The sequence below is a fragment of the Pleurodeles waltl genome, chromosome 3_2 (genome assembly GCF_031143425.1).
Source record: "Pleurodeles waltl isolate 20211129_DDA chromosome 3_2, aPleWal1.hap1.20221129, whole genome shotgun sequence".
Lineage (NCBI taxonomy): Eukaryota > Metazoa > Chordata > Amphibia > Caudata > Salamandridae > Pleurodeles > Pleurodeles waltl.
In genome coordinates, this window is record NC_090441.1 from 98,091,274 (window position 1) to 98,111,591 (window position 20,318).

At 47.1% G+C, this 20,318-nt stretch overlaps 1 protein-coding gene across 4 annotated transcripts in view; it reads left to right on the forward strand.

Moving 5' to 3' along the window:
- Window positions 1-20,318, forward strand: part of GTF2IRD1 (GTF2I repeat domain containing 1) — a 561,920-nt gene that overhangs the window by 396,621 nt on the left and 144,981 nt on the right. For all 4 annotated transcript variants that reach the window (XM_069226907.1, XM_069226904.1, XM_069226906.1 and 1 more), the window contains exons 21-23: window positions 292-375; window positions 1,767-1,950; window positions 13,221-13,249. In XM_069226907.1, coding sequence (XP_069083008.1) covers window positions 292-375; window positions 1,767-1,950; window positions 13,221-13,249 — 297 coding nt within the window. The remainder of the gene's footprint in view (window positions 1-291; window positions 376-1,766; window positions 1,951-13,220; window positions 13,250-20,318) is intronic.

Below are 20,318 nucleotides of genomic sequence, written 5' to 3' on the forward strand. Positions count from 1 at the left end.
TCTGAATTGGAGGTTAGATTCATACAAACGCTTATAAAACTGCTGTAGTTTCCATTTTGATTTACTTTGAAAAAAAAGTTTATTTCTTAGTTTGTGAAAAGTTAATCTAGTTTGGTTATGAGCTTATGAAACACCAGAATTGCTGTGTTGCTTCACAGGCCTAATTGCTGCAACTAACATTTTTGCCATGAGGCTTTCTCCACAGTTAGAGAAGGGGATTGCTTAAATTGCAGGTGGGGTTATGTACATTCTACTGAAATCCATACTTATGTTTTTTTTTTGCTGTTGTAGAAAGTTATGATGCCAGACTTTCTCGAATAGATATTGCTAACACTTTGAGGGAACAAGTTCAGGACCTCTTTAATAAGAAATACGGTAAGACATTTTTACTATTAAACGTGCTCTTTCAAAACACTGTGCAATTCCTTCATTGCATGGATATTCTTTCAGAGTCTTTTTATTATATTACAGCTACAAAGTAATTAAAGATGTCTATGAATTTTTCATACTTCCGAATTGTAATGAGAAACTAAACTGAATAATCTGCATGGTGTGGGGATGATACCAATTACACCACTCTCAGCTAGCATCATTCTTAATTGCGGGATATCATAGACTGGGCTTCTGTAGCACCAGCTTCCATGTTTGTCTTCCATGTTTGTCTTTGAGAATTCCCACTATGTATGCATTCTGTTGCCTGCTACACAATGACATAATGGTTGTGTAGCTTCCTTAATGAGTAAACTGATTAATTTGTGAAATATGATCTATTATTTTGTGCCTAAGACTAAATTAATGACATGTTGTCCCTGAAAGTATCATACTGGTAACTTTACTGAGAACATTCCACCAGTTTGATAATTGGAGACATTGGTTTCAGCAAAAATAATATTTCTTGCAGCAGATGATTCTAAATTGAAATAGACAACTCACCTCAGCCTTTACTCAAATTGAATTAGTAAGAATTCAATTCATCCTTAAGTATACATGGTACTGTATTGTATTTTCATCGTCATTGGGTATCAGTAATGATTGCACAATAAATTCTATTCACATTACCAGACTTTCAGATGACTGATCAGACGTTTATCACAGAAGAATCCTGAGCGTTTGCTCTGACTTTCTGGCGTCTGTATTTCCAAAGAGCCTGTGCCTTCACCCAATGTTGCATCTTCATCGTGTTTTGCTTTATGTCACTAAGAGTCAAATGTTGTCCACCAAATTACATATTGCCATCATCGGACAACCTCAAAATGTTGCATTACATGAGGCAGCAAAAAGAAAAGTTTGTCTCTTTCGAAGACTGAGATGATATCCCGTCATTACCTAGCTTGGTGAAATATTTGTCCTTTAACATACCATCTTGTTTCATACATCTTACAGTGGCCCTAGTGGCCATAGGCCAGCTACAGTCCTACTTTGTATTCCCAGTGGGCCCCATATTCTAACAGACCTGGTAATATTTGTGCATTATTTCTGTGTGCAGTCATGATCTCCCAGTAGGATCAGGGTCCAGACCTCTTGCCTCTAGAAGATTTATTTGCCAATGATTTATCTTGCTTCACCCAACATTGATCTTGAGGCCTCAGACCTGGAGCCTGGGCCCACTTTTGATAAATCCGTAAGTAAAAGTCAACTGGAGTTTCTGTTTTTTTAATTGATTTTGTGAATGATATGATTTGCCAGTGCAGCTATTGTGTGTATCTGAATGAATCACTGTATTAACGCAGGGGATTGTTCCTAAAGTTCTATTTGGTGTCTTTCAGGTGAGGCTCTGGGCATAAAGTATCCTGTGCAGGTGCCATACAAACGGATAAAGAGCAATCCAGGCTCAGTGGAAATCGAAGGACTGCCTCCTGGAATCCCATTTAGGAAACCCTGCACATTTGGATCACAGAATCTTGAGCGGATATTAGCGGCAGCTGACAGAATCAAGTTTACAGTAACCAGGTATGTCCTGATCCTGACTTGTGTCACTAAGTACTTCACGGAGGAACCAGCAGTCTTTTTGTTGAACATTAGTGAGGTTAGACCAAGAATACAAAATTTCCTAGCCTTCCTCCCTAGAACGTTTTCAGTTCTATTCAGGACATGAAGGCAAGGATAATGCATTCTAACCTTTTCTTATTTGCATCAGTGAACAGAGCAACAAAAAAGCTACATTTCCCAATATCCATAAGGAAAGACAGTAGTCCAGTCATCAAGTCACAGCTTCTTTTCTCTGATGACATTACAGAAGTTCGTCATTGCCTCTCTCTTTCTTCATGCAACATGATCTTACCTTTAACAATTTACCATTCAATTCCTGCTTCTGATCGGCACTTGCAACAAATTAAAACTGCGTTAATAAGTACACCCGTAACATATGTCATACTAATCACAACAACATACCAAATAACATCATATTGTGGCTCATATCATATAAATTTGCATCAACATCATTTAAACTTAATACATTACATGAAAATCAAGACTCATTACTTTCTATCACTACCAGAATGGAAGGGTAGCAGGGCAGAATACAACCGTCAAATCATGGTCCTTTTGGGTGGTAAAACATTTTCCTCTGCCTTCTTGCTAAAATTTAAAACTTTCCTTCACAAGAGGTATAAAACTTTGTATTCTATGACCAGATGTGAGGATTATGCCAGTTCAAAGCTTGTTTACCAATAGTGGAAGAAGAGACAGCCATGAACGGTTTCCTGAACAAAATCGATAGCTGATTGACTCCTGAAAGTCTGACATGCTCCGTCATAAGCCTTAATGCACTGTACCACACACAGTTTAGGATAGTCTTTAAACTCATGATCTGAAATAATGCTAGTGTTTGTTATTGTCCTTCTAGAAAGTGCCAACATTAACCCATGCAGCATGAGCATTGTGCCCGAGATATCTAGGCCTGTAACATCTGACACCCTCCTACGTGACAATAGACAAAGTTGCATGACCAGCTCATCTCACAATACAGTTGATAAAAAATTATTTATTTACTATTAAATTAATATGTTTAGCCCTCTGTGCATGTCTCACACTGCAGAGTATCTGGGTTACGGAGGAACTAAGGGCCATATGTACTAAAGCATTTTCCCATAGAGACAGAATGGGAAAAACCCTTCGATACATCTGGCCCTAAGTGCCTTGCACCGCCCAACAAATTCTGCTCCGGCAGATGCTCTATTGCCACATGATCAACAGATCGGTGACCAGTTGAAATAGCTGACCTAAAAGTATTTACCAACCTGGAAGCTCGCCTTTCCTCCCCCAAGACCTAGAGGTAGTTTAGGGCATAAGCAAGCATAGACCCCACAGGCTCCAAATTCCATTTTAAACACCAACCAGTCCATGATCCACAAGCCGACTTGTATCGCTTGATGGCACCCTGCGACCAGGCTCACTTGATCAAATCTGAAGCCTGTTAAGAAACCGCTGGATTTCCCAGTGTTCCCAGTAATCCTCCAGGCCATCAGTCAAAGGCTGTTCTCTTCCACCAAGTGGAATTGCAGAGAATTTACGAAAGTCCCATCAAAATTGGGAACCACACTTGAACTGTCTAGATCAGTCTTATCACTGTTACGTCTGTTTCCTGCATTCTCACCTGAACCAACACCCTTGTGATCATGCGAATTGTTGAAACCATACCCTGTCATCTTCCTCCAGACCTGAAAAATGCATCACTGGCAGTTGCTCCTGGGTCTGGCCTACAGATGACATAACGGGGTGAGTTGATGTTCCAGTCAGGATGCAAGTATGTCCACCTTGAATGTTCCCCAACTTCCCATCAATGATCAGAAGATGTCTAAGCTCAGGTTCCATGTGCTAGAATCCTGAAAGTCTCTTAATGGACAGTTCACTGAAACATTCTGGCAATGTAGGAGATACCTGGTTATAACTGCCACCTGGTTCTATGGGTATATATGCCAGAAGCTCTTGGCCGGCTCCATGAGTGCTTGCAACCTGGTTCCCTCTATATGGTTTATTTGTCGATCTTCAGCAGTTTGCAGCATATCTTTGTCTGTTTTTTCCATCATCTTAGAGCAAAGAAACCTGCTGGAACCACGAAGCAGTTAATGTGCATGTTCAATTCTTCCTCTGACTACTTTCCTCGAGTAGGTAAATCACTGCACCTGGTACCCCAGCCAAGTCTGCTGGTGTCAGGCTGTATCGTCAAATCCGGGCTAGCACCGAAGATTGCTCTGCTGTTCCATGCCTCCATGTGGTCTGGCCACCAATGAGTCTCCTCCCTGGCATTGTCCGACAAGAAGAACTATTCTAAATATGTAAGGCCTCTCCTCAGGTGAGAAGCCTTTAGGTGTTAAAGGGTCCTTTAATGGAGGGGCCCTGGGAAGATTATGTGGATTGAAAATGACATGAGGCTCACCAGAATTGTGAATTTTCTTAGAGAAATATTCGTTCTCAGCATAGCTGCTTTGAGGTTTTTTTCTGATCCCTGTCACCTTTTTGATTGAGGGTTTCAGCAGTGCCTGAGCTATGTCTATAACTAATCCAGGGAATGTTATCCATTGATTCAGGTTGATGCCTGAATCCTCCTCGTTTATGATGAATCCTAGATTCTTTAACATCGTGATTGTTGCCTTCAAATGGATCTGCAAGCCATCCTCACACTGGCCCACCTAGAGGCCCTGGACTGGCCTCTGAGGTGGCAAAGTTGTACAGATTCGGGTCAATATTTATTAGAGAGATCTGTGCTGTTCTGCTCTTCGCCTTGTCAAGAAATATAATGGCCCTTTGCATCTAGCCCAAGAGGGTTTTCTGGGGAAATAAGAGTGTCTGGTTCCTTGGTCTCTTTGCTATGTTCAGAATGTTTGTGAGGGGCCCAGGAATATCCAAGTGCTTGTTTTGGCATGTGTGCCAAGACCTGTCAATGCACTTCCTTGAGTCCTTGACAAATTTTACCAGAAAGGTGACTATCCGGCCGTTGATATCTAGTATTGTTGCCACCTTGCATTGTAGCATTGCCCATGGCCACCTAATCCAGGAGTTTTCACAGGCAGCTTGTAGCATACTGAGCCACCTTCTCCACTGGTGTCGTTTCTGAAGACCACAGGTGACAGATGTCCTCAGGATAAAGCATATGCAAAATGGTATCTTGTCACACTGGCTCTCAGCTTCCCTGTGGCTCCTTCTGTTTTAGACCGCCATTAGAGTCTTCTTGAGAGTCACTATCAATTATCCCATTGTTTAAGTGGTAACGCTATCTGAGACAAGCTAGGGCAAAGGAATGGTAGCACTGCATGAATGGCCAGACATCTGACCGTCATAGTTAGGTATAGGTTTGTTTGATTTGGTCCAAGCCATAAAGCCTTGTCTGAGCCTTGATCTTCTCTCCCAAGGAGGGGGGCTCGGTTTGTCAGGAAACCATCAATAGGAGCTGCTTCCTGATGCGCTCCAAAGGAGTGCTCACAGCCCTCTGTATTGAGGCGTTTAATGCCTCCAAAAGGTTGTCATCCCTTTATATGTATGCTTCCCAGTCGTCCACCAGAGAACTGTGGCCCTTTCTCTGCATGCCTTGCAGTAAGTAAAAGGCTCTAGAGCCCTACTGGCTCAGCTGTATGAACTGCCGTGTGGGAGGTGTCGACCCTGACAGGGACAAGGGCACTGAGTGCCTTGTATTTTACATGGCACTTAATCTAGTTTGTTGAGTGATCAGGAGTAAGTGGCTTTACTGAACAGTAGAACTTTAAAGGAGCTGAGAATATGATGGTTAATTATTGAAGAACTTTACCCTGAATTTGACGGGCTTAAGTCAATGCTGTGCCCGAGAGAGTGGCACACTCAGTGTTCCTGTTATGAAGGTGTTAGCTCTGGGAATAGGGAAAATTCCCTTTTAGGTTAAACACTCCGAATGTGCTCTGGCGGACCCGCAAGACTCAGCATGGAAGGTAAACCCTCCCTGCAGCCTTGAGCTTGAAACCTGTGCGAGGTGGAACTACATAGTGAATCTGTAGCTCTTCCAGCGGCACCGCAGCCTGCAAGGCTACCCAGGGACGACCACTCCGATATAGCGGATGAGCATTGCCCTACTACTGAATGCAAAAAAATAAAGTGATAATAAAAGTATTTTATTATCACTTTATTTTTCTGCTTAGTGAGGGTGGGGCGTGGCCAGCCACCCCCATGTTACCAGGTAGGAGGAGGCCGGCGAAACTGACATGCACACTTAGAACTCCCCACCCGGCTGTGTTGCACAGCAGGGTGGAGACCAAGCGCAGGCTCCCTCTACCTCCCTGAGTGGCATTTCTGCCACTGAGGCCAATCCTGGTGCTTCTCTCATGCTGGTAACAGCACAAGTGAAAAGTCGGGATTTGGTCGGGACGGGAGAGGAGGAAGAAGACAAGAAGACTCAAGGCAGCATGAGCGTCGGAAAACCGAGGCGGCAGGTAAGTTTTTTAATTTAATATTATTGGTTCTCCCGTCCGCGGGGCCGGCACTAATTGTTCTGCCTCAAGCATTTACTTCAAGCAAAAGACACATATGGGAAAGACTGAGGGAGAGAAAAATTTAAAAGTGTCACAATAGGAGAAAGCAGAAAACTGCAAGAGTGAGCTGAAGGGGCAGGGAGTGGCTGTAAATGGATTGAAGAGGCCCAAAATGGCTTCAGGATTACGCTGCCTCAGTATTCCGTGTTCGCACTTTTAATTGCAACAGCCGCATGTTTAAGAGGAGGGCTTTGGGCACTGGTACGTTTTTATTTACAAATTAAGCACTGCCTCTGCCCCCTGCTCCAGCGCTGCCCCCCATCCCTTCCTGGCAGCAGCTTCTACTGTGGCTCCCTGCTGTGGCTGAGACCTGCAAGAGGAAAATTTAAGTAGGTAAATCAGCCTTCATCAAGAGCCACAAGTGATTTTTAACAGCCTGCAATACAATTTAAAATGTACAACAATCAATGACAGCCAAGCATAAGAGTACACAGATATGTGCGAGAGGGAGCAAATGGTACTTAACGGCTGCTGAAGTAGCAAATAAAGAGGGGGCAATGACGATTTCCTGGAATGTCATCAGAGAAAAGCGACTTTGATTGGTTGATGACTGGGTTACTCTTTTTCCCTATGATTATTGGAAAATGTTATTTGTATTTGTTATTCTGTTCACTGCTGTTGAAAATAAAGCAGAGTGAGAAGGCATAACCCTTGCCTCCAGTCTAGAGGGACTGACAGACAATCCCGATTATATACTGATCACACAGTGCTACTCAGGAAGGTTGTGATTTATGGAGCTTTGAAGATGGTTACATACTCAAAAGTTTGTAAACATTATAATAAATATCATAGACTAATACTCTGCCTCAAAACCAAATTACACTTTCAGACAATTATTATGTTTCCTCAGTTAAGATGTAATAGTTCTCTTATGTTTTTGTGTGCTGGTGGCAGCCATCTTTCTGACTGGCAAAAGAAATTAAATATTGGCACCGTCCATACTTCCAAGTTTTGTCATTGACACACGGCACCCACCGCCAGGGCACAGCCTACTCCAAACTAAATAGGTGTATTAGGTCTGGCTCTTGACAATTATAGAATGAGTGTTTTTTGGAGTTAACCTTTAAAGTGTTTCCAAGTTCCTCTAGCAAACTTCTGTCTTGCCTTTTAATGATAGCTTCAAATCCACGCTCGCTTACTATTTTTGTTAGGGCAAATTGTGTTTACTTCTGGAGTTCCCACTGTGATATCAGTCTGGTATAAAAGGGAGGAGTCAGTGGACAGTTGCATTGTAGACGCAATCTATCATCGACTTACGTCAACAGGGATTTTCAAATGACATATCTCAACATATGTTCTGCTTCTCTATTTTTTTAGGCGGATTGTACATTTTATGTGTATTTGAGCTGACGGGATGGTGACATGTCATCCAGCACACAACTAATGGCCCATCACTATCAAGTGACAATACATGTTGCAAGCACACACATCTACCCATAAGGTTTTGGCCACTAAATCAGGTGTTGATTTCACGAAATGGTTATTTTCAGTGTGTATTAAGGGTTAGCACAAATCTGCTATTTTCCATTTATCCATGATTTCTCTTCCAGGGGATCCTCATCAATAGTCATAAACATTGAATATTCCCACCCCCTTGCCGGGACCCCGGAGCATATGTAAAAACACACATGTATAAGTATGAAATATATATGAAAAATTAAAAATTTTGGTAGATAGTTTCCATACAAGAATCATGTATACATGTGCATAATAGAAAATGCAGTCTATGTTGATAAACAGGCTAAAAATGCTTTATTTCTATGGAGTTTTTTTTTAAAAAAACATTAACACTCTCCATTAGAAATAAAAAACTTTCTGAAGCCCAATTGGAAAGCACAGACAATAGAAGCAACACCTCTGAAAAGAGAAAAACTACATTGAAAATAACAGAGCATTATTAGCCAATAGGCGGCATGCAAGTTAATACAGCAGAACCAAAAATTTGGCACCATGCCTTTAAGACCCTGAGCACCTCCAGTATCCCACCATGCCTCAGGGGTGAAGGTGAGGTGCCAGTTGGTTCACAGTTAGGTCAGGACTTTTTTCCGGCTTCTTCTGAGAGGATCCTGGAGCATTGAGCTCTCATTTTTCTGAGTTTTTTCAAGAAAAAAATATTCTAAAACCTTGTTTTTTCCACCTTCACTCGACGTCTTCATTTATTTCCTGAGTGAAGGGACCTGTTCCTGTCTGGAAAATGCCTTCTCTTTTTGTGAAGTGCCCTTCCTGTGGGAAGAAGAAGGCCCAGTCTGATCCACACTCTGTCTGCATTGTGTGTTTGCCTCAGAGCCACTGCCCTGACACCTGCAGACATTGTAAAAACATGTCTAAGAGGACTCTGAAGGACAGAGAAAAGATTCGACTTCATGGTCTTCATGAGAGGCAGAAAACATCATCCTCTTCTCTTCCCAGACCTTCTACAAGCCACTCTCATGAGCGACAGGCTAGATCGACGTCAGCTGGTAAGAAAATACCTGCTTACTCCCCGTCGACGTCGTTGCTGCCGCCGTCGCATCACCGGACTTTATCGTCGTCGACAGCGACTCGAACGACATCGAAGGATACGGCGTCGAAGGCTCATCTCACCCACTGATCGACGTCAAGCCAGCACAGGAGTGCTCGTACGGCGTCGAAGGCGTTTCAACCCTCGACAACAAGTAAGACGACGTCAAGGTCGAGGTCGCCGCATCATGCGGAGCAGAGACTTTTGCCGTAAGCAGCCCATCACTCGACGGCGAAGCATACGACGTTGAGTCGTACACATGGGAAGGACCGCCTGTCGCCGCTGAGGCGCTCGAGGTCGAGACCTGAGCAGCCTATGGCACATTCGGCAGTTCACAGGCCTCCTTCGACGTCGGTGCACCACCGGTCGACGTCGGAGCAACTGCCACCTCCAAGGAGGGGCGCATCAGCCGCAGTTAGCGGCACAACCACCGGCCGACAAGAATCTCACTCCACCAAGTCCAGTGGTCTCTATAAGGAGTGGATCGTCCGGACGGTCAAGGGCCTTATCGCCAGGGCATATCTCGCCCATAAATCTATCGCCTAGGTGGTTGGAGAGCCTTAACAAGACACCAGCTTCTCCAGACTCTCAGTACTCACGCATGTACTCACCATCAGCGTCACTACCGAGGACACCTTCACCAACATCGCATACAGAGCTGGCTCGCTCTACGTCTCCCCAGTCTAATCCTAGGTCTCGATGCACTCCCACAAGATCTCGGAGCAGGTCACGCTCCCTAAGAAGGTCTAGGTCAAGGTCGCGCCACCAGCGGAGGACCCCTTTGTTGTCCACATCGTCGAGGTCTTCCATAAGAGGTTACTCCCCGACTCTGACAGACTCTGCACCGGCTAGAGTTTCCCCAGTGGATGATATAACAACCTTCAATGAGGTGCTGCTCAGAGGAGCGCAGAAGCTTAACATTGATGTTCCGGAACCATCAACTTCCTCATCAGTGATCTTCGAAACCTTGCAGCACAGAACAGCTTCCAGAAAGTTGTTACCACTGGTGCCTGGTCTCCTCCAGCCAACCATGGAGACTTTTCTGACACCAGCAAGCCTGCGTTCAGCTCCTGCTAGGATCCTGAAGAAGTACAAGGCCCCAGATCAGGATCCTTTATTTCTCAAGGCTGATCCACCACCAGACTCAGTCATTTTAGCCGCAGCCCGCAAGACGCATTCGGTGGCGTCGTCAACTGTACCACCAAATAAGGAGAGCAAACATCTGGACTCTCTGGGTAGAAAGATGTGTGGCACGTCGGCGTTGGTGATGAAGGTCTCCAGTGCCTCAGCACTCCTGGGCAGATATGATCGATCCCTCTGGGATATTCTAAACAGATTTGCGGAAAAATTGCCTAGTGAGGACAGGCAGGATTTCCAGGGGATCCTTCAAGAGGGGAGTTTGGTGGCCAATCAAATCATCAGCGCGCTGCAGACGGTGCGGACTTGGCGGCCCACGGATATGTGCATGGGGTTTGCGCAAGAAGGTCTTCCTGGCTGAGGCTGACAGGGTTGAAGCAAGAGGCGCAATATCATATCATGAACCTTCCTTTTAACGGGAACTCGTTATTTGGTGCCCACACTGATGACGAGATGGCACGTATGAAGGCAGAAGTCGGCACGATGAGGGCAGTCGGTCAGTCGGTCTAGAAAGACAGAAAGATTTTAGAAGGAGGTATGGACGCCCGTTCCAAAAGAGGGTTCAAACCCCTCATTGGTCCCAGAGACCTCAGCAGAAACAAGGGCGTCCTCTCTTTCAGTCTCGCAAGGCTGCAAGAGATCGAGGATCAAGCAGACCTTAGCAGTCTACCCCGAAAACCCCCGGCAAGCAATGAGGGTTCACTTCCCTTAATTCTGTCCACCACTCCGGTTGGGGGAAGTATCACAGAGTTTGCTCACAAGTGGCATGGCATAACAAGAGACAAATAGGTGCTGAGCGTAGTAGAGAATGGATACTCTCTTCTTTTAAGACACACTCCACCTCATTTACCACCAAATGGATCAAAGTTTGCTCACATAGACTTACTACGCAAAGAAGTTTGCATCCTGTTAGAAAAAAGAGCGATAGAAAAAGTGCCAGCTGCTCAAAGGGGAAAGGGAGTATATTCCCGATACTTTCTAGTAGCAAAAAAGGGTCGAGAAGGAGTCTTCAGACCTATTCTAGACTTGAGACTGCTCAACAAGTTCATCCGGAAGCAAAAATTCAGAATGCTGGCTCTTCATCAGATTTTCCTCAGCTACATCGAGGAGACTGGATGTGCTCCATAGATCTGCAAGATGCGTACTTTCACATTCTGATTGTACCCAGACATCGAAAGTTCCTTTGGTTTGTGATAGCTTCTCAACACTATCAGTTCAGGGTGCTACCTTTCGGCCTCCAATCTGCCCCTCGTACATTCTCCAAGTGTGTAGCAACAGTAGCGGCACACTTAAGGAAGCAGAAGATCTTCATTTATCCATACCTGGACCATTGGCTACTGAAAGCCTCCTCCCCGGAACAGGCGAAAAAACATCTAAGCCTGGTCCTCAGTACTTTCCGGTCTCGCGAGGTCTGCTAGTCAGCTTCCAAAAGTCCATTCTCATCCCAACTCAAACCCTCCACTACCTGGGGGCGATACTGAATACAAAGCTAGAAAAAGTGTATCTTACGGAGGAACGACTATCATCAATAATGAGGAAGTGTCGCAATCTTCTTGGTTCCCCCGCACCTGCGGTCCGTCAGGTGACATCTCTGTTGGGCTCCATGGCCTCTTGCATTTTCATTGTCCCGAATGCCAGACCTCATATGAGACCTCTTCAGGAGAATCTAGAAGAGCAGTGGAATCAGCACACAGGCCAATGGGAGGACAGGATACTTCTTCCTATTGGAGTACGGCAATCATTGCAATGGTGGACGCACAGACATCACCTGTCAGTAGGGGTTCCATTTCACCAACCAATTCCTTCCGACACTCTGGTAACGGATGCATTGCTACAGGGCTGGGGGGCTCACCTGGTTACCTTCAGGCTCAAGGCTTGTGGTCCAGCAAGGAGAAGACTTACCACATCAACCTGCTGGAGCTCAGAGCGATTCACCTGGCTCTCAAATCATTTGCACCATCGATTCAGGGGAAGTCTCTGCTGGTACAGACGGACAATACAATGACTATGTACTATCTAAACAAACAAGGGGGTACGAGATCCCGTCCCCTGTCTCGGGAATCTCAAACCATTTGGCACTGGCTGATAGCGAGAGGAATGTCTCTTACAGCGATCCACCTCCCAGGGCAACAAAACGTAGAGACAGATTTGCTAAGCAGAACCCTAGCGGATGCCCACGACTGGGTTCTTCACGACGAATTCGTCGAAGACGTCTTCCTTCAGTGGGGTCAGCCTCAGTTAGATCTGTTTGCAGACGAAGTAAACAAAAAATGCCCAGACTTCGCGTCCAGGGACTCGAGGGAATGCCCTGTTGATAGACTGGTCAGGGATATTTCTCTACGCTTTTCCACCGATCCCCCTGATACCAGCGGTGATCAACAAACTCTACAGGTCCAATACCAGGATGATACTCATAGCCCCGCAATGGCCTCGACAATTCTGGTACACAGATCTTCTCCAGTTGTCAGAGCAGCCGCACAGTAGGCTGCCGTGTAGACCGGATGTCCTTTGCAGGCTAGGAGGCAAGATTCTTCACCCCAACCTTCCCTCTCTGAGTTTGACGGCATGGCTCCTGAATTCCTGCAGTATGGACATCTAGGGTTCTCGCAGGAATGGATGAACATTTTAAAGGAGTCCAGAAGGCCTTCCACGCAGCGCTCCTACGCGTTCAAGTGGAAGAGATTCTACATGTGGTGTCGACAGCAGGGTCATAATCCTATTCTGGCTCAGGAGGAGGTCATATTGTCTTACCTGCTCCATCTGGCGAAATCAGATCTGCAGTTTTCCTCTATTAAGGTACATTTATCTGCCATTACAGCTTATCGTAAGTCGCCCTCTCAGAAATCCTTCTTTACCATGCCAGTAGTTAAGGATTTCTTAGAAGGATTAAAGAAAGTTTTTCCACCCATTCGAAGACCCTCACCTCACTTTGGCTCCTTTGATGTAGTTTTTGGTATTTTTCAAGTACCCAGAAATTCAGTAGCTATTTAATATTTACTACGTGAAATGTTCAGTTAAAGAAATAATTAAGATAGTAATAAATTACAGCTTCTTTTAATTAATTTATTTTGTTTGCTTGTTTCCAGGCCTTTTCAAGGACTCATTCCAAAACCAGGTAATGGATCTTATTACGTGTATTTTCCTGCCTTTCTTTAGCATTTTGTCACCATGTATATTTCTCAGACAGCATAAATTGGGTACCGTAATTTCTTATTTGATGCTAAAACGACAGTGCCTTTCTGCCCTCTGTCAGTTATTTAATCAGAGAGCCATTTGACTCAGATTACAATTTCACAAATCCTGAGAGATGGTGTTTCAATCAATTATTTTAGGGATGGAAGTAATACAATATACGACCTAAATATTTGGAAGTCAGTCCATGCTTTTAAACTTTACATGAACGTACACGTTTTACATGTGAAATAAATCTTGGCATAGAAAATATAGCAATGATTCAAAAGAATAGATGTCAGTCACCAATTTTAAAATACTTCTAAAGCTCCAACTGGAAGTGACATAAACAGAATGTATATGATGGAAGCATTTTGCTTCTCAGCTCCTATTTTTGGAAAGAGGTTTGCATTTCTGGGGGATTTGGTTTAATACTGCTTACTTAAAGTATTCTCAGAACTTGATGTTGTTATACTTCACATGCCTCCTGGGCATTTTGCGTATTTGGAGTTGTGCAGAGAAGTAACTCAAAATAAGCATTTGCAATGTAATGGGTCTTGCGTTTGTTCGAGTTAGAGCTATTAGCATTGTAAATTCCTAACTGGACTTTTCTTGCCACATAAATTAGAAATCTAAAGTAGAACAGTGGACATAAGCAAGTCAGTTCTAAGCCCCACAACTGCCATGAGCGTGAGCACAAAGGTGAGACACAAAGGAAAAAGAGGTTTGCTTGCAGTCAAACATATTGGCAAATTATCCATGTAACAGGGCTGGTCCCCAGGGCGGTAACAAAACCGCCCCAAGGTGGGACAAACGAAAAGCATTTACCAATGTCATCAAAGCATTTTTGAAAGGCAAGCCCACGAACGGGTGAAAGTGACCGCGTGCGGTGGGTGTGGTTAAAAGCCCAAATAGATACCAACATGTCAGGAAAGCAGTGCTATACTCGACGTAAAAACACTGACTGGGATTTTTGTGGTGTAAACTGTGTCTCTATTACAAACACATGTGTAATGTCATTTTCTTGAGTGGCTAATGTATTTAACTAGCAGTGCTAATTTGCAAGCATCTGTTTTTGCAGACAGGTGCTTCCGAGTACAAATCAGATTGCCAGATTAAAGTGAATGATTACATGCTTAGCTTGCTTTTCTTTTTCCTGGATGGGATGCCCTGTAATTGCTTACAATGGTATTACAATAGTCTTTTTTCCTCCTCTGTCATAGTGCATTGCACAAGTTGAAAGTATGCACATATGGCTGGGCCTAACTTGTGCTAAGGTATGCATACAGCACTGTTGAGAATTATTCACAAAGGGATCTGAGTGTTGCATGAGTGCTGACTGGACCATGATGAATAATATTGTTTCAGGTTGTGTGCCAGATACTAATTTATTCACGTTTCCCCATCACTTACCTTGTTGGAGGTTCAAGGCATGAACCTAACAAGCAGGGGAGACCCCCTGGCCTGCGGGACCCCGTTCCGGGCACTTTGGGACACAGCAGGCTGCAGAATGGAGCCAAGGACTGGTGGCGTGCACCCCCAGGCCAGCCAGAGCTCTTCAGAATTTGGCATACCTTATAAGGGTCTTGTAAATCCTTCCTTGTTTTTAGGCAGCAGACATTATCATCGTCACACAATTTCTGCATAACCCTTTCTAGTAATGCAGTTTCTGTCCGGATTTATGACTTCAGGTGTAAACCATTTGTCAGCCAATTTTTTTAGCTTTTTCATTTGATTTGTGCTTTGAGCACTGAGTGCATCGTGTTGCAGAGTGCATTGAGTGTTATTTAAGTGTGCTTACAAAGACTGGACAAGGTTGTTTTAGCCACCTAGAGTTAAATGCTTTTCGTTGATGGCCTGTGCAGACAAAACAGGACTGTTTTCCTAGTCTATGACAGGCCTTCAGGTCTTCAGTGAGTGCCATAATCCCATATGACAAATAGCAAATTCATGATTAAGGCCTTTATTACAACCCTGGCGGTCGGTGATAAAGCAGCGGTAATACCGCCAACAGGCTGGTGGTAGAAAAAATGAGATCACGACCACGGCGGAAACAGCCAACATAGACATCCACTTTAACACTCCAACCGCCAGGGCAGTAGCAACAAACACTGTGGCGGTCACCGTCAACAGACATGCAGAAGACAATGTACCTCCCACCCTATCATGAGAGGCCAATCCGCCAGCTTTTCCGGGGCGATACCAACGACATCAAAAGCATGGCGGAAACAGTACATCGAAGGGGAACCACTCACCTTCCGACACTCCACGAAGAACCAGGACGCCATGGAGCCCGAATTGCAGATCCTCCCCATGTTGGTGTATCTTCTCATACACCAGGAAGTAGAAAGAAGGCGGCGGCGGCGGCGAGTACTGCACCTAGCACACAGGGGAGGGGGGGGAGGTAAAAGAGAGTGACACACACACATGGCACGAAACACCCCCACCCACAACACCATACACACTAACACATACAACAACATTACTGAGACACCCCGTCACCCCCTGGAAGAACACAAGGACAAAAGGAAATGAGTTTTACCAGTGTTATATTGGAACATTCAGATATAGCAATAGAATTTTAAATAATCAGTATATACAAATATTTACATTATGTACAGAAGGCCGTACACTGTCCCTTGTAAATGTCCGTGGACCAGTGGTCCCAAAAAGCATGGGCGAAGCCCACACATGACACCTGCCTCAAAACGGAGAGAACACTGCAGGGGCATCAGGTCGTAAAAACACAGGCACATCAGGGGGAAGGGAAGGGGGGCACCTCAGCCGGAATATGGTACTACGCCACTGCTCCTCGAGGGGGCTCCATGCCCACTGCCTGGTCCTGGGGAGTGCAAAGCAACAGTCTCTCAAGTCTCTCAAGTGGGTGGTTTGCCCACTGCTTGGTCCTGGGGAGTGCAAAGCCACAGTCTCTCAAGTCTCTCAAGTGGATGGCTTCTTCAACTGTTTCTGGAGGGGGCATTGTGCCCAGTCTGCTTCATCCTGTCAAGGATTGGGGAGTGGATGACTTTCTCCACTGGTTCTGGAGGGGGGATTGTGCCCAGTCTGCTTCATCCTGCCAAGGATTGGAGGAGTGGATGCCTTTCTCCCCTGGTTCTGGAGGGGGCATTGTGCCCAGTGATGCTGCACCTGGGGTGTGGCAGTTTACATTCTCTCACTTGGGTGTCTGAGCCACGAGATATGCATGGAACACGTAGCATGATACTCCATGGAGGCAGAGCCACACTCCATCCTGTGGCGACTTAGGCTGCAAACTGCTGGTAGTGCCAGTGCTGGTGGTAGTGCCTCATGTGGTGTGTCCAGGGTCCAGGACGTCACCTGCAGCCTCGGTCGGCCTACTGGTGATGCTGCTGACATCTGATGTAGTGGCACCTGCTGGGCACGTGGCGGTGCAGATGGTGGTGCATGTGGTGGCAGCTGCGGCGGAGATGCTGCCGGTGCTGCCCGTGGTGCAGGTGTCTGTAGTGGTGGAGGGAGACACCAGACCATCTCCGGCAGCCTCGGACGGCTGATCACTGGGGAGGATGCTGCTGACTGACGTTGTGGCAGTGGCGGTGCAGGTGGCGGTCGTTGCGGCGGTGGAGACCGTGGTACAGGTCGCTGGCATCTCTGGGGAAATGGTGGTCACCAGCCCATCACCAGGAGGCTTCGTGCCCTGAGGTGACTTGGCCTTTGTCTTGTGTCCCTTCCCCACCTTGGTAGTTGCTGCTGGGACCTTGGCACTGTCCTCTTTGTGTTTGGATGAGGCCTTGCTGGGTGGGTGGTGCAACTTTCCCCTGCTGCATGTCAGCACTTTCTTGACCTTGGCAGGTGGCGGAATCAGGTGGTCCTTCCCATCTGTAGGTAGCACACTGGCAGCTCTGACAGGTGCCCCCTTCGATCCTCCCAGACTTGCAGGGACCACAGCTGATGCAGATTTGGTGACTGAGGTGCTGGGCTGAGATCTAGACATCCTGGCCTTAGGGGAAGGACGGGGGGGGAGGTGTAGGGAAGAGGTTAATTTTAGCTAGGAAAGATTTTTTTGACACACTGGGACGGGAAGATGGAGGGGTGTGGGAGTGGAGGAAGAGGTAGTGGTTGTAGGAGGTGTACGTCTGCTGAGTTTGGGTGAAGGTGCATGGGCTGGAGGCTGTTGTGAGGTGGATAGCTGTTGAGTGGGTGTGTGCCTGCGTTTGTGTACTTAGGGAGGAGGGCTCACAGACACACTGGGAGAGGATACAGGGGACGTGTGAATGGTTGTGGGGGTGGTGATTGCTCATGAGCAGTGTGCTGTGATGGGCGTGCTGGTGATGGAGGCAGTGGCTGATGTAGTGCATGCAGGTGTGAGTGAAGACGATACTGGGATGGAGGTGGAGGACGTGGAGGAGGGGGACATAGTGGAGGAAGTGGATGTTGGTATGTGTGCATGGGTATGGTGCTTGTGTGAGTGCCTGTGTGATGATGTGTGGTCCTTATGTTTTCCTGAGCCACTTTTGTGTGTTGATGTGTGTGCATGCTGGTCTGAAGGTGTGCTTGGGATAGGCTGAGATAGGAGGGATTGGGTCGGGGTAGTGGAAGTTGGAGGGGAGAGGCTGGACACAGGGACAATGGCTGCCATCAGTGCTGAGGCCAGAGCCTGAAATGCTCTCTGTTGGGCCACCACACCTGAATGAATGCCCTCCAGGTATGCATTTGTTTGTTGCAAATGCCTCTCGACACCCTGGACGGCATTCAGAATGGTTGACTGCCCAACAGTGAGGGATCTCAGGAGGTCAATAGCCTCCTCACTGAGGGCAGCAGGGCTGAATGGGGCAGGGCCTGAGGTGCCTGGGGCGAAGGAGATGCCAACCCTCCTGGGTGAGCGGGCACGGGAAACATGCTGAGGGGCTGCTGGGAGGGCGGTGCTGGTAGGGGGGGTGGTGGCTGTACCTGTTGTTGGGGTTGGCACAGAGGTGTCCGCCACCGCCAGGGAGCTTCCATCAGAGGAGGAGTCGCTCTCACTGGTATCCCATCCTGTCCCCGTCGTGGAGCTCCCCTCGCCCTCCGTCTCACTGGTGCCTTCACCCTCCATGGAGTCACCCTCATGGCAGCTCCCTCCGTCGCCGGTGCCTCTGCTCTTCCGCCAGATGATGCTAATGCACACAAGGACAGGGTGACAAAACAAGAAGGGGGAGAAAGACAGAAGACATACATGGTCAATGCCAGCAACACCACTGCCGTTGGCGGACACAACACACACTGAGTTGCCCTATGCACTAGGCCTTGCCCAACCACTCACTATGGTAGTCACCAGCCCATGGGGTACAATGCCTAACGCCAGCACCTGCACACCTGACACCCACAGGAGCCTGCACACTAGTTGTTGCCCAATTGTATCATTGGGGTAGTGGTGCATCTGAGCCTGCAAACAAGGGACCTACCCTGGCATGATCGCCCTGGCCTAGGGGCACCCACAGTCCACATCCCCCACCCAGCTAGTTCCTAAAGCACGCAAAGTCAGCTTTCTGAAACTCTACTCACCCCCTTGTGGCTGCTGTGATGCCCGCAAGCGCCCATCCAACTCCGGATAGGCCACCGCCAGGATGCGGAACATCAGGGGGGGTCATGGTGCGATGGGCACCCCTTCCACGTAGGGAGGCCAGCCCCAGCTGGGCCTCCGCCGTCTTCTTGCTTCAGTGGCGCAGGTCCTTCTATCTCTTGCGGCAGTGGGTGCTCTGCCCGTGATAGACCCCCAGGGTCCACACCTCCTTTGCGATGGCACGCCAAATACCCTTCTTCTGGTGGGCGCTGACCTAGAGGGTAAACAGAGCAGAAAAATGTAATTACTCACCCGTCCGGACCGTCATACTCATTGCCCACCAGTTCCCACCCATGCCCTGATGCACATACACTGACCACCTCACATGCAGCACTCAGGCCACCCCCCCAACATGTGGCTTACAGCCCCATCACTCCAAACAGGCATTGCCCACGCATCATGCTCACAGTGTACTCACCTGTTTGTCTGGAGGACCGTAGAGTAGCGTGTACTAGGGGAGGACCCCATCCACCAGTTTGTCCAACTCCTCCGCAGTGAAGGCAGGGGCCCTTTCCCCAGACACTGTAGGAATTGTCGCTTCCAGACTCAGGTCACAGCAGCACTTGCAGTGTAGGTCCTATCCTGTTGATGGTCCGGTATCAAGTGAGTGAATGGGTAGAAAATGGCAGTGACGTCCGTGGCGGGCGTACCATCACCGCCGGAGTACATCGCCATTGGCTCCTAGGACCCATAGGGCCCATTGATAACCAATGCGGAGTTGCACAGCGGTCTTTGACCGCCTACCGCGACGCTGCACAACGCCAGCGCAGTTACCTCATTTCCCCTTGTCCCTCCTCACAAGACAGGCAGCCGCCATTTCAGGGGAGCATATGGCATGGCACCTAACTGCGTCACAGCACATATTGGCACATATACTGACTCACGATTCAACACACGGCTTCAGTAACATTAATCAGACCTAGTTGTGCTATGTATGTGGTAAATGACCTTCTGCTCACCGTTCTCCTCCATAGGCTACAACCGCTGAGGCAGATGATGAGATGGCGGCATCCTCCGGTGTACAGACCCCTGGTGGACCTGTCGACAATGGAGGACAGACACATTATAATCACATACAGACTTGATCGTGCCACAATCCAAGAATTGTGTGCCCAATTGGAGCCAGACCTGATGTCAGCTATCCACCAGCCCACAGCTATCCCCCCTCTTGTGCAGGTCCTGTCAGTGCTCCATTTCCTGGCAAGTGGCTCCTTCCAAACTCCAGTGGCCATGGCATCAGGGATGTCTCAGCCAATGTTCTCAAATGTGTTGAGCAGGGTGTAGTCTGCCCTGCTGAAAATATGCGCAGCTACATTTGGCCACAGTGAAAGCTCATTTCTATGCCCTGGGACATATCCCCAACATCATTGGTGCTATTGATGGTACCCATGTTGCATTTCCCTTCCCCCTCCCCAGAGAAATAAACAAGTGTTCAGAA